The sequence below is a fragment of the Electrophorus electricus genome, chromosome 1 (assembly GCF_013358815.1).
Source record: "Electrophorus electricus isolate fEleEle1 chromosome 1, fEleEle1.pri, whole genome shotgun sequence".
NCBI classification, from domain to species: Eukaryota; Metazoa; Chordata; class Actinopteri; order Gymnotiformes; family Gymnotidae; genus Electrophorus; species Electrophorus electricus.
In genome coordinates this window covers 15,393,115-15,406,767 of record NC_049535.1, presented here as the reverse complement: position 1 = coordinate 15,406,767, position 13,653 = coordinate 15,393,115, and the positions used below count along the sequence as shown (strand labels likewise).

The 13,653-nt window shown below is 41.7% G+C and overlaps 2 protein-coding genes across 3 annotated transcripts; both read right to left on the bottom strand.

Moving 5' to 3' along the window:
• Window positions 1-1,031: 1,031 nt before the first annotated feature.
• LOC113584069 (regucalcin-like) lies at window positions 1,032-5,795 on the bottom strand. Of its 2 annotated transcripts, XM_027020778.2 has the most exons (7): window positions 4,992-5,795; window positions 4,527-4,706; window positions 3,625-3,840; window positions 3,320-3,451; window positions 3,145-3,226; window positions 2,810-2,891; window positions 1,032-2,236 (listed from the first exon to the last, which is right to left on the bottom strand). In XM_027020778.2, the coding sequence occupies exons 1-7, from the start codon at window positions 5,149-5,151 to the stop codon at window positions 2,186-2,188; spliced, it is 903 nt and encodes a 300-aa protein (XP_026876579.2). In that variant the 5' UTR covers window positions 5,152-5,795; the 3' UTR covers window positions 1,032-2,185. The 2 variants fall into 2 exon arrangements, 1 of the variants encoding a protein (XP_026876579.2); XR_003411376.2 differs by lacking the exons at window positions 1,032-2,236; window positions 2,810-2,891; window positions 3,145-3,226; window positions 3,320-3,451; window positions 3,625-3,840 and having other exon boundaries at window positions 4,614-4,706; window positions 4,979-5,084.
• Window positions 5,796-5,877: 82 nt separating this feature from the next.
• On the bottom strand, window positions 5,878-12,910 carry vps16 (vacuolar protein sorting 16 homolog). The gene is made up of 22 exons (XM_027020773.2): window positions 12,690-12,910; window positions 12,254-12,342; window positions 11,992-12,083; window positions 11,699-11,827; window positions 11,360-11,504; window positions 11,117-11,232; window positions 10,777-10,899; window positions 10,493-10,548; window positions 10,171-10,355; window positions 10,008-10,084; window positions 9,789-9,920; window positions 9,493-9,656; window positions 8,999-9,107; window positions 8,767-8,901; window positions 8,513-8,621; window positions 8,139-8,236; window positions 7,913-8,017; window positions 7,595-7,672; window positions 7,280-7,449; window positions 6,793-6,889; window positions 6,595-6,698; window positions 5,878-6,482 (listed from the first exon to the last, which is right to left on the bottom strand). The coding sequence occupies exons 1-22, from the start codon at window positions 12,737-12,739 to the stop codon at window positions 6,338-6,340; spliced, it is 2,508 nt and encodes an 835-aa protein (XP_026876574.2). The 5' UTR covers window positions 12,740-12,910; the 3' UTR covers window positions 5,878-6,337.
• Between the last annotated feature and the right edge of the window lie 743 nt (window positions 12,911-13,653).

Sequence of the window (13,653 nt, the reverse complement as noted above, 5' to 3'; positions counted from 1 at the left end):
GTTTCTGTATGTCTCAACTAGAAACATCGTCCAGATGTGGGGCTGTTATGTAGCACAGCTGGCACAATATGCAAGACACTAGCCGCAAGACAGTCTTTGTTCAGTCTCCTCAAATGTGTCCTGCTCACTAATATAATTATAATCCAAATCAATGTAATGGTTGATTATGGACAAGCACCAGTGACTGCTTTCGTCCTGAATCAACGTCAATTTTAAAATTTCAGCTACAGTTTATAGTTTCTCTTAAGGCTTTGATTTTGTTGATAAATGTAACTGCACTTGATATTTTTTACAGTAGGACTAACCATGATACATTTTACATGTTATAGTCACGCTCCACCATTGTCTGGTTAAGGAACAATACTATGAGGTATGGGGTTAAATTCCATACTACTGAAGCATTTCTATGATTGCTAACGGACTGGATAACCTAGCCAACCTCAGCTTGCACAGAACTAGCCAGACAACTTTTGCTTGAATAAAAACTGCTACACTAAATATTGAAATGAAGAGGAGTGTTTTCATATTCTTGTAACTCAGCTAAAGCAGATGCAATTTTTTTAGGCATTGACAACTGTCCTCTATAACACACTCGTCTTTTTGAGAAATGTAGTACATCATCCATTTTTAAAAAAATACACTGGATAATAGCATTTTGCTGTGTGAACATACTAATCACTCAGTCATACTAAAAATATAGTAAGTATAGTAAGATAGTATATCATTTCAGACCCAGCTGTGGTTACCTTATCTGTGAAACTGGCCGTTTTGGACTGTGCATGTTTGAAAATGACAGACAGGAAACTATTAGGCCTACATTTCAAATGATGCATTCAAACATTTTTTTAATTACACTTATAACGAAAAAAACAACAGCGAATCCAACACAAGGTGAGCATTATATCACGCCTGTTGGCGCAGTGTACCATTTCAAACCCACCCTGTGAGAACCAATCAGATAAATGAAGCTAAGCAACATCCTACAAACTACAGCACGGTCACGCATCCTTGTGACGCGACCAGTTCCTTAGATACGACCCCTGTAATTTAAGGGACCGTCTGAATGTGCTAGCTCATGTCTGGTTTGGGGAAACTGCACTAGAACGTCTGCTCGGGTTTTGACAGCAGCAACATTTTGATCATGTGTGCTGATATCTTTTATTTTCATCAATTCACTGGTTGTAATTTATTCTTCCTAGAAGCACCAAAACACTTAATTTATAGAAATCGGACTTTTATATGCATGAGAATAAATCTTTGTTAACAAGCGTTCTCATGTATTACAGGGTGTCCGGGATCTTCATCACACATTTACCATTTCAAACTATGAATCTGCTATATATGGTAGTGATAAAATATTGAAGCTATGTCCAGAAATAATTTCCAAGTTATATTTTCCTTGAATGTGATTCAATTTGTAAACTGTACACATATAGCAAATCTCCCAAGTGCATTCAGTGCTTAATCAAACCTATTTCAGAAACATTTCTTGGTTGTTGATACACTGTCAATTAGTAAGACAGTAAATCTTTATACTACAAGAATAAATGAACAGTACTGGCAAGACTCGTTTGTGTTATATATTGCTTACTTATAAAATAAAACAAGACAAACCAATCAATTACACTCTATCAAATTCTGGCTGTGATTAGAATACTGGCTGCTGTGCTTCTGTTTTGCTACATAACATATCTGTGGAAACGTGGGCATAATTTTGTTATGAAAAGAGAAGGGGCCCACAATGCAGATCAGGTGTTGCATTCAACTGAGCTGCCTCTCAAAGTCACTTTCCCTTTAAGAAAACAGGTCCGCGGACGTGTGTTCACCGAAAAGAAATCAGCGCTGGCACTGGAACGAAGAGGTTCATTAAAGGGTTTATGGTCCGGTTTTCAAGCCTGTCGGCAGTGAACGATACAAGAAATAGCTTGCAGCATTACGATTTTAAATATATTTGTAGTACAATTGTTTTCTATTTATTTTGACTAAATCAATTTGTTTGTGTCGTTTTTACTGTCTTGGCATCCTGCGACAAAATATAAGCATGAACGTTTTCTGATTCTGTAATTAGGAACATGTTTAATATGTTTTGTTTTATTGACAAAAACAACGTATTATTCCTTGATGTTTATATGATATAATTCCTCATATAATCCATGTAATTCATTTCAAAATGTGTTCCAGAATTTCAGCCATCAAATGAATACGGTGGAATTCCCTTCACTCCTAAACCAGTGACCTAGTGAGAATAAAGCGCACACAGCAGATAAAAAATTACATTATTAGAAAAATAACCTAGCATACCAGTAATATGGGGCGTTTTTAATAATATAACATTGAATTGCACTGTACCCCGATGCACAGTGCTCTCTCTTCTTAGAAAAGTTCCAAAAATAATTTTCAAAAAAAGTTGACAATTTTTTTTAGAGCACAGGTCAGGTTAATATATAAGGGTAGATCAGTGCATTTCATAAAACGTGCATTTTCACCTCCCCAGTTAACAGTTAGGCTTTCTTATCATACCACTCTGAATTCATAAACCCACATGTTGTATCAAGAGTTATACACCCACATACAATCTATGAACCTAACCTTTTTTATTCTTCTTGAATGCTAACCTATTCCCACACTCATTGTTTAGTAGCTTTAATTATTTATTTTAATTACTAATACTTATTATTTATTAGCATACAGGAAATGTATAAATAAAAACAAGGAATAAACCAGATACTCCATATTATTTTAAACCAGACAAAAGCTGGACCGTGGGCAACTCAGTGTGGCACAGGTAAGTGTGGGACACTGTGTCTACCTTAAAAATACTGCCAGCTTCAGGCTGTTTGGCTAATGCCTCTTCATCCATCCCTTTAGTTGCAGAGGTGATGTATAGATCACTGTACATTTACATTTATGGCATTTATCAGACGCTCTTGTTCAGAGCGACTTACAAAAGTGCTTTGTCATTTACTCATAGAATATATCCAAGTACAGTATAGTAGGTTAGTATTAAACATACCAATGAACTAGAATACTGTAGAATACAGAGATGAATGCTGATACCTAGAGGAGCAAAATACATAAGGTCTATCTTAAACAATGATAAGTGCTATAAACAATAAGTGCTAGAGTTTGTTAAAAAGTATAAACAATGCCCTACTGTAGTCTTTACCCCCGAAACAGCAGGTGGTGATCTTTGCCACACGCAGCTGTACTGTCTGGAGCCTGGTCCCTGAGGAAAGCAACCAAGATGAAAAATATTTTTAGGTGACTTGGTAAATGTAAACGGTAGCTTCTGACCAAATTTGTTTGCTTGCACACACACCTGTTTGTGGGTCGATGCGGATCACCCTTCCTCCATTGTAGCAGGCCACCCAGAGTTTACTGTCCATGTTAGTGCACATGCCATCAGGCAAGCCTTCATCTTCCTCAAACCCGTATACCATTCTGCGATTAGCTTGTAAGACAATCACACAGACGTGCACACACACACATGCACAAAAACATTAAACTTAGTCTGCAACTACAAATGGTTTGTCTTCTTTATTAGTCTAAGACAAATGCAATTGCTTTATGCACAGGTTATAAAGAAATACCCTATAAAAGAACCAATGTATGGAGGTAACTCACATATTCCTCCAGTCTGTAGGTCATAGTCAAAGGCCTCCACCATGTACTTCAGACTGTCTGTGTAGAAGATGTGATGATCTGGAGACCAGTCGAGCCCATTGGAGAGGTCCACCTGGTCCAAGTGCTTGACGACAGAGTGGTCAGGCTGGAGCGTGTACAGAGAGCCCCGTTTCCTCTCTAGCTCAGACGCGCACATTCCCACAGCCATGGTGCCTGAGCACAACAGCAGGGAATGGAAAGCAGCACAGAGGGACGTGCGCTTACTTTTAGTGAGGTCCACCCTGTAGAAATGTGGCTATTTCTCAGTAAGAAAACATTGTTGAATGTGTATAGTTCTAGTACACCACTGTAATCTCTTTTATACTTTACTTCACATTTACAACAATTCTTCAGCTTTTGAGCACAGAGCACATAATGATTTAAGCCTCCCTGTTTTTTGTTTACACTTAATTCTCTTCCCATCTGTCAATTCTTTCAGAAACTGCCATTACTTTTCCATAAATTGAATGGGCTAAACTAAGACTGCTTGATTTTAATTAGTTAGTTATTTCACTTTAAATAATTAATAATTCATTGCATTTATTTTTCAATTTATTTTCATCTTAAAATACATGCAAAAGCATACACAAACGATCTATAATTTCACATTTATTAAATGTTAGCCAACATCTCTTACAGTTCAGCATCTTGCTGAAAAGGCAATTCTGAGGAGGGAAAAAAATATATATTGCAGAGGGTGAAGTAAGGAGTAGCACTGTGGTGTAAGCTCGTATTTGTGTGTGTGAGAAAGAGAGAAGCACAGCAGAGCATGCACTTTATTGTCACTGAAAGACGATGCTTCAGGACTGACTCATGGTCCTCAGGAACTGGCCCCCTCTTTCGCTCTCATACTCTCACAGCTGCGGAAAACCTGCTAGCAGGGTCCACCTTCCCGTCGTTGAAGCGGGTGTTGCTCTTCTCCGTGTCCACGTGGGTGATGGTCGTTACGGAACGTTTCTCCCAGTCGACCGCGGCGAAGGGCGTTCCCTCTCCAATCACGTAACCTCCTGAGCTGCGCGGAACCACACAGCCCACGTATGTCTCTGTGGCAACGAACAAGATAAAAGAAAGAAGTGATGTGCACATGGATTAAGCCAACATGGGAACAGTCATGGCGGTCACACGAACACCAAACTTCAGTCCATTCACTGGTAAATCAATGAACATAAAATGTATAGAGTATAAATTAGAGATATCGATTATATCAGCTAAGGTGTAAAGTCTAAAACTAAAAACTGCAGTGCACTCTTTACTAGAGGTTTTTAACGAGAGCATGTGGAGGTCAAAAACAGGTGTGTAAGTGCACAGATCTTACCGTCTTGTTTTACCTGTAGACATACTCTCTTTTTCCTTGGTCAGACAGTTACACCTGCTGATACTCGGGCCATAGATGTCGACATACAGCAGCGTGGCATCTGTCTCTTGCCAGACTGGACCTCCTAACCCACTGTGCGCTTTTACGACGCAGTCGACGTTTATGGACGACATACCCTCTGAAAAAGCGAAGAATCTTGTGCGTAAACTATTGAAGTGCACATTTCCACGCAGAGGGCAAGCACTTCCAAATTCAGTAGCAACCCCCCTGACTAAAGACAGAGCACAGACAAAGCTGACAGGGCGGAGTGAAAAAAGGAGAGACCTTGGAGGTGACAGACAAAAGGGGTGTGATTTCCGACGTGGGAAATACACACCAACCTACTTTAATTTGCACTGCCTTTGCCCACCTGCGCTGCCATCAGTCAGAGCTTATATCAAACAACAGAGCAACATAGACAACAAATTCGATACATTCACTGCCGATTTCAATGAAAAAGCTTCACGCTAATATTTAGATTTAATATTGGCCTGGACGCTGCGCTTCACAGTAGCCAATACAAACGTAAAGTCACTTTTTATAGCATTGAGTTTTATTTGTGTAAGATTTTTGCAGGATTTCTGTATTGCATCGGCCTCACCTTGTTGTGTAATCGACGTCTGTTCTGATGGTGCTTGTTTTCAATGATCCGGTGAAAAGTTCGTCGAAGCGCTTGGACTGTTGGAGCTAATGAAACAAGCGCCCTCTTCTGACACTTCTTTGAAGAGAGACAGATAGAAACACAGAGACGAGAAACTACACAAACAGGACGTCAAAGTGAGACAGTCCAAGAATTAAACTATGTAACCCCGAACTATCAGCAACATCATTTTAACATGAAAAACACAGCGAGCAACTCATTTATCACAACTGCCGTTTAATCACACTCGCAATTATACATCGCGTTTCAATGTTTAAACGTAAAAGCTGAAGGCTGAAGAAAATAAAAATTTCTATAAACAGGCATACAGTAAGATAGTGTAGTGTCAGTAAACACAGCCCAACATGGAACCATAATTACAACTGTAAGAAACAACTGCAGTGCTATTAAAGATGGTTGGTGATAGAGAAAACATTTTTAAGACACGATTTCTCTTCATTGTTTTCACGATCCTTCAGCAAGTTCCCTGCCGTGTGCAATCTCGCGCGTGTTCCATCACCATCATCATCATCATCATCATTTTTCAAATCAGGACTTAATCCTTCGTGCGCGCCACTAGCCGCAGTTTACAGCGCGGGGCAGCAGGACACGCGGCGTGCGTGGATCACTAGTTGGCAGCGGCCGATGTCAGTCCGAGCGAAGCTCGAGCTGAAGGTGGTTCACTTTTTGGCAGCGGTGGCCTTCGCGCGGTTAAGCCGTTCGACCAGCGCGCGGTCCGTGGCAGGAGAGCAGCGAGACAGAACCGCGCCGATCTCGCCCTCGTTCCGCCTCTCTATGGCTGCGTCTGCCGCGCCCTCCAAATCACTGAGAGCAAAGACGGAGACAGACGGGTAAGACGGACAGACCGACAAAATTTGCCGCGACACTGCGATTAAAAAGATCCTGACGGAGGGACACGCACACCAAAAACGCTCACCCTACTGACAGGTGGGCTTTGACCTTCTGATCCAAGGTAACCTTAGACACATATTTCTTGGCCTCGTATTTGTTTTGTCGTTTTACACAAACCTCAACAAAGGGCTGCAAAAAGAAGAGTAAAAAATAATTAACTGACATCATTGCATTACATGTTTGTACAATTGATTATAGGTCATATGTTCACGTGTTTCTTTACCAGATAGCCAATGGGTGATTTCTTGCTTTTAGCAAATTTCTCTAGTTCCTCCCAGTCCTCTTTCTCTGCTAGAGCAGTGAGTTTTAGCCACCAGTATCTGTGAAGAACAAGCACCAACATGACTAAACCACTCAACTTACAACATGCACATGTATGCGCGTGCACCCACACAAACCTCGAAATAGGGAAAGAGAGAAAAATTAAATTGTTCCACAAATCAAATGCGATTCCCTGATAAAGCCTCCTTACTGTGTTTTGTGGAGCTATTTTGCAATACATATGTGTTTCACAGTACACTCATGTCTCAGGCAGAGCTGCTGTGATTACCATCCTAAAACATAAATGCTATTCGCTAGCTTCTCTTCTGTAGCCAGTAGTCACAGGCATGTGTACCAGCATTCACATCAGGGTTCCTTTGTATTTCACACATGTGGATCAGGAAAGTTCTGGAAAGGCAAACACTTCAGGGGAGGGAGATGTGTGGTACCTCTTGTCAGGCACTCTGAACTCTTTATACAGCTGCTCAGCGTGCTTGTGGAGGCCCAGAGACAGCAGCGTACTAATTGTGTCGTGCAGGGAGAAGCCCAGCAGACACTCGCCCTTCTCCTCCTCCAGCCGTCTCTGGAAACGTAACAGACGCATCTCCTCTTCTGTGAGCTGAGAGAGAGAGAGAGGGAGGGGTTAGGGAGAGTTGTTACTGTCTTTTCAATAAAGATATCTCAGCTACCTGTACAGTGCGTGTGGTGTGTCATGTCCTTTTTTGTAAATGTTACCTATCTGTATTGTTTTATATTTGTGTTACCTTAGCAGCAAATTCATTCTTGGCCTTGTTGTACTCATCCACTGCACTCTGTAAAAGACCTATTCGGGCCTCCAGCTTCTGCCAAAACACAAATACACAGACAGTTGGGGTTATTATGCCAGATGGGAAGTTGTAATTAGGTTTATGTTGGTGGTGTGGACCGATCGGAGTTGCTCTGTAGGAAGCCTTGCTAAATCCTCAAAAACATTTTGTTTTCTTTGGTGTTGGTGTGTGTAGAATTTTGCGTCTCTCTCTCTCTCTCACCCCCCCCTCCCCCGAAAAAACTACATGTTTTGAGGATCTGTCCAGGCTTCTTACCTTTTCTTGGTAACTGGCTTTCACGTAGAAATTCCCAAGTTCCTGATGATCGTCGTCTTGGTTGAACAGATCCTTCAGGGTGTCCTGCTCCTGATGTTTACAGAACTAAAATAAAAAAGTATAAATAAATAAATAAATAAATCGATCAATCAATCGCACTAGTCCATCTAAACCTACCGAGCTGAACAGTGATACTACCCATAATGCATTAGGGTGTCTACTGCACCTGTCTGTAGAGGCTCAGGGCCACTGGCTGGTTTCTGAGAGTCATGAAGAAGTCCCCTCTGTTCATCTCGTTCTTCAGGTATGTCACCACAGTATACACTGAGTAGACAACAGACATAACTTGTTACATAGGATCAGCATGATATTTTGTGTGTGTTTTTGTGTGTGGGGGGGTGTATTATGGAGCACTGCATACCAGGTTGTAATTAGGTTTATGTGGGTTGGTGTAGACAGATGGGAGTTGCTCTGATTTAGATGAATGTGTGTGTGTGTGTGGGGGGGGGGGGGGGATGTGTACAACCAAATGAGCATTCTTTGTGTGCGCAAGCGTGCGTGTGTGTACGTGTGTGTGTGCGCGTTTATGTGTGTGTGTACCCAGGTCTGTGTCTCCACTCTCAATGGCTTTGCTTAGTGCTAGCTGGCTTCGTTTAATCTTCAAGAGCAAAGGAACCTGCTCACCAGATCGAGGCTCAAATTCCAACAACTAAACACACAAAGAGGGAGAGATAAGCACAGACATTTCCATTGATGGTTGTGTGAGTAAGTATAAACAGTTGTGTCAATACTTTAGAATAGTGTTTTTCTCTACATTATTGTGTGCATGTACACTGTGTGTGACATGTGTGTACCTTTATAGCAAGCTCAGTGCGGCCACACTCGTAGGCTTTAGTTGCGATCTCCGAGTAGGAGATTCCAGCCGCTTCACCCAGTTTCAAACTAATGGCTCTCGCAATGTTTTCATCAGCTTCCTCCTTCTGCTGCACCTACACACACACACACACACACACACACAATATTAAACCCAGACACTGAAACTTCAGTCTGTCTAGTAACTGTCTAACACACAGACACGCTTGGTACCTTGCAGCAGGCCCAGTGCTTGAGGACCCGACTCACTCCTTGGTACTCAGGAGTCTTCAGGTAGCGACAGATCTCAATGGCTAGAGGATACAGTTTACGATACACTAGCCTGAGAGGGAGAGGGAGAAAGTAATAAGGAAAAAGCTTTGAGGAGGGACAGCACAGTATAACAAGTGTGTTCAAGGAACATTATAATAATGGTCTTTTTAAGGCGTAGAACAGTACAAAATGTACGTTAGTTTAATACTTTATATTAAAAATAATTTTAAACGGAAAGATAAACCCATGCTACCAGACAAAGCTGAACCCGTTTTTCTCTCACACCCATCAGCTACTTGCTTGCAAATGCCATAAAAACCGCTGTACACCCACACCATCAAAAGCTGTGGACGGGTCTGCATTTGCTTTTAAAAACTGCAGATATAATGAAAGTAGAAACAGCAGCTGGAATATTTAACCAACAGAGAGCAAGGATTCCACAAGCGTGGTCTCACCGGTCAATGAGCACTCGGACTGTCATCTGTCTGAACTGCATGTGTGTGAGAGGGATGCCCACGGTGTAGTCTCGCACTGCGTTCAGCACACGCAGGTCTCGGCACATGCAGACCTGCGGCTCCGGGGAGAAATTACTCAGGAAGCACTTCCCAAAGGAGGCCGCCTACGGAGAGACAGATCGGGAAGAACAGGCTTGAGAAAGAGGAGAAGCAGGGGTAAGGAGCTCTGAAAAGAAACGTCAGATGTTGGTTGTTGTTTGTTGTTTGTTGGTTGTTGTTGTTTTGGAGTGCCTCACCCTCAGGAGTGTTTTCTGGGTCTCTGCCTCCTGCTCGTGTCCGGCTGCCTCCACACACTGCCTCACCGCCTCCCCCAAGAGGTTCTGCTCCTTGATCTCCCTCAGATACTCATCAGCCTTCTGACTTTCCTTCTGCACGTCCACACGGGTGTGTAAATATTACACCTAATCATTCCCCCAAAATAACAATGCCTGGATTTTTTTTAACCAAAGGCTCACCTCATATTCTTTGAGGGCCTCAAGAAGTAGAGCCCCTGGAGCCATGGAAGCTATCTTAAAGATCTCCTCACAGGCAGCTGACATGCACAACATATGATATGTGGGTATGCCTCAATAAGTCACCATGTCTGTTTCAAGTGTGTGTGCGTCTCAGTGTTCCAACCTGGCACCTCCTGTAGCAGCTCATGGTGTGTGCCATTGACAATTCTGACCCCATCCAGCTCTGGCACCAGGACCGAGTCATCATCAAGGTGGTATGGGATGGTGTCTTTACACACTCCCACCACCAGGAGGTGTCGATCCCACATAATCACCACTGAGGGTTCGCGACTCTTGGGCCTGCGGCACCTGCAGAAAAAGCCAGAGAAGAAAAGATAAAATGACTGAAAGCTGGCTAAGCCACATACAGGGTATATACTGTGCCACACTTGGACCTAAAAGCTATATTGTTGGTTAAAAACAAAATTTCCTGGAAGTGCACTTACCAGGCCATCTGTTTGGGTGTATTTCTGACTTTGGTGTCAACTTCACTGAGTTTTTCCTGCCAACATTCATGTAAACAATGCAGTGGTATGAATTTCAGTATTTAGAGCCACACATATGCTCGAATATCACAAGTCAGAGGCTGAGATGGCCATCCGTGTCCTTTAAGGTAGGAACCCATCAACACAAATTTCATTTGACTCTGCTACGTCATATTTTAACCTGTTATATTTAATCTGTTGGATTAATCTGGGTGACACATTAACCTTCTGAATTCCAAACACACCTTCAAGTCAGTGGAGCCCATCCACACGTGACCAGAATCTGTAAAGAGGGCCAGGTACTTATAGCTGAATGACACACACATGTGTACTATACTGGTGGCCTGTGGAGACAGCCCTGGAGGGTTCTAACACACACAGACACACACACACCAAAGTTAGGAAGATGACAAAGTCATTCTCTGTGCAACATTTAAGGCACATACAACTTGAGCCTACTGTCTGATACGTCACAAGACTTGAAACATGTAACGTGTCAGTCAACACATGAATGTTGCATGCTGTGTTTGTACTCATGCTTTATTAAATATGTGATTGTGTAGTGTGTCTGCAGAAACTTCTTACCACAGGAGTGCAGACAGCATTGTCCAGAATGAAGATATCTGCACCATTAGCTACCAACACTTTACTCTGTCTGTCCTGTGTAAGCACTGCCCAGCAAGGGGGCGCACCCTGCAGGCCTGGAGTATGGCAACAACAAAACTTGGTAACAAGTTTGAATTCTACACCAGGACGTGAAAAATATGTGTGTGTATTTCTCTGGTAATTTGACAGAGAAAATGTGAGCGATAGTCAGTGTGCGCCCACCTGGTACCTCAGGCAATCTTCTTAGTTTCAGATCATCAATGTTTGTTGCCAGGGTGAATCGTGACGCTCCTGTCACTATGGCAACTCCAGTTCCATAAGGTGAATGGAAGACCTTGGCCTCCAGAACCTGGCTCTGACCCACCTCCTAGTTCCAGAGACACGGTCTGAGTGTGAGCTAGTGTGTGAGCTTGTGCATAAATTAATTTCTCCACAACTTTGATAATTGTTCACATTCCTTATTACCTTAAAAAGGCAAAGTGAATATCTGACAAATATGTATGCGTGAGAAATATTTGTGTGAGAATGTGGCAGTAACTGAGTGTGCGTGTATATTCATACATTGCCCATGCTGAAGTGCCTCTTGAAATTGCCAAAGAGATCATAGATAAGAATGGTGCCATCTTCCTGAATACAGAGGAGATCATCGCACACTGTCCAGCCCAACTGCTTCACCACACCACTCTTCCACTGCATATACACAGAGAGACGAACATTAATCAGGCCTGGAAATAAAAATAAAAAACCCAATATGCTCAAACTTCAATGAAACAAAACAGAAAGAGGGATCTTTAAACCAGATCACAGCTGTCAAGTTTCTCTCTCTCTCTCTCTCTCTCTCTGTGTGTGTTTACCACAAAGCTGGCCATGGTCACTCCAGAAGATGAATAGATCTCCAACTGAGGTCGAGCACTGGGAGAACGGCGCTGAGGCTCCTTCAGTAGAGCTGTGAGTGTGTGTGTGTGTGTGTGTGTGTGTGTGTAAAAGAAGCAAACAAACAAACACCACCTTAGAAAAATAAACGCCACGTAGTAAAGACACAGAGTGTATTTTAAGCTGAGATCTGGAAAGCGGACAGAACTGCAGCATAGGTGTTACTACTCGGCCATAACTCACCGATGGGCCCTCCGTAGGGAGCAGCTGCTACCAAGCACTCTCTGAGCCCATCCTTTAGAGACCAGCCCATCTCATACAGCTCAACTTTCCTGTTTATGACAAACGTGTACCACTGGAGAAATTACCGCTGCACACCAAAAGACCACTTACAATATTGCGATATTTAACAGCGAATTAAACATGTGCGAAATGGGCTGACTAAACGTGACACCTGTCACATGACTCCTGATCCTTAGCTTAGCGAGCTAGCTAGCTAACGTTACTTGCCAAATTTGCTAACACTACATCAGTTAGTTTTCAAAATGGTGCAGTTTTTGCGTGACCCTCATTCATGTAAAAACATTCAGAGTTCATGTAAAGACGTATCTAGCTACGTTAGCCTTTTAGTTGGCTAGCTAGCAATGATTTGCTAGCTGCTGAGTGCTTAGCTTGTTACCTGTAGAAAGCGTCTCCAAGAGGATTCCAGTTCGCTGTCACAAACGCCATATTTTGCTTTCTATCCTGCTTATATCAAACCGATTTAGATTATTTTTTCTTCAGTTAAAGTATTATTATAATGTCCTTATTTGTTATTAATTTACTTGTCCATCGTTTCCTTTTTCTTCGTGTGTGTTGATGTCCTGCGTAGACCTCTGAATCTTTGCGCCCTCTGCTGTGTTGTTTGGACTATTATTGACAGGAGCCGCACGGTGGCGCTGTTGCACGTCCTGACGCTGGTCAAACACGGGCTCGTCAAAATAAATGCAGGCCTGGGTTTTGCTCTATCTGGAGTCACGACTTTGTGCGTACACGATTCATTAAAGCACCGACACTTAACAAGAAAAGCATTGGTAAAGCAGCCCGTTGTTATAAGACACCTGCAAAATAAAACGATTTGCCAACTGAGATAAATCAGACAGCGTCAGTACATAATTAATGCATAAAAGATGCAGCTGAAGATATTTTTACAGTTTAATTATTATTTTGTTTTTACTTATTATTAGTATTACTGGTTTTACTTATTTTAATTAATAATTATATTTATTTTTTTAGTTTTAGTTATTTGTTATTTTTATGTCGTCATCACTATTTTTATAGCTGTTGCTTTTGGCTGAGATTTGTTACTTTACTTTTGTAATTTTTATTGTTTGCATATTGTATTTATATTATTATTGCTTTGTATTTTAATTTTTTTTCTGTGTGCAGATGTGTGTACATGTGTGACGTGTACATGTGTGATTTTGTGTTTTGAAACATTTTAGTGTAAATAGCTGCATTTGATCTGCATGTTGATGTCAGAGCTTTCTGCCTATGTACAGCTCTATGGTCAATAACTGTTTTAAAGATGCTTTATAAATAAAATTATTGTCATAAATGTATTAATAAAGGAAATTATAATTTGAATAATAATTAACTAAAAA

What these genes read in the sequence shown, in the direction of transcription:
- vps16 (XM_027020773.2), bottom strand. Translation starts at nt 12,739, where the DNA reads ATGGCGTTTGTGACAGCGAACTGGAATCCTCTTGGAGACGCTTTCTAC. An exon ending in CCCTGAGCCTCTACAGACAG is followed by an intron (nt 8,018 to 8,138) that starts GTGCAGTAGACA and finishes TTTTTATTTTAG; the next exon opens with TTCTGTAAACATCAGGAGCA. An exon ending in TTCAGAGTGCCTGACAAGAG is followed by an intron (nt 6,890 to 7,279) that starts GTACCACACATC and finishes TGTTCTTCACAG; the next exon opens with ATACTGGTGGCTAAAACTCA.
- LOC113584069 (XM_027020778.2), bottom strand. Translation starts at nt 5,151, where the DNA reads ATGTCGTCCATAAACGTCGACTGCGTCGTAAAAGCGCACAGTGGGTTA. An exon ending in AAAAGAGAGTATGTCTACAG is followed by an intron (nt 4,707 to 4,991) that starts GTAAAACAAGAC and finishes TCGTTGCCACAG; the next exon opens with AGACATACGTGGGCTGTGTG. An exon ending in CCCTGCTAGCAGGTTTTCCG is followed by an intron (nt 3,841 to 4,526) that starts CAGCTGTGAGAG and finishes TGCTGTTGTGCT; the next exon opens with CAGGCACCATGGCTGTGGGA.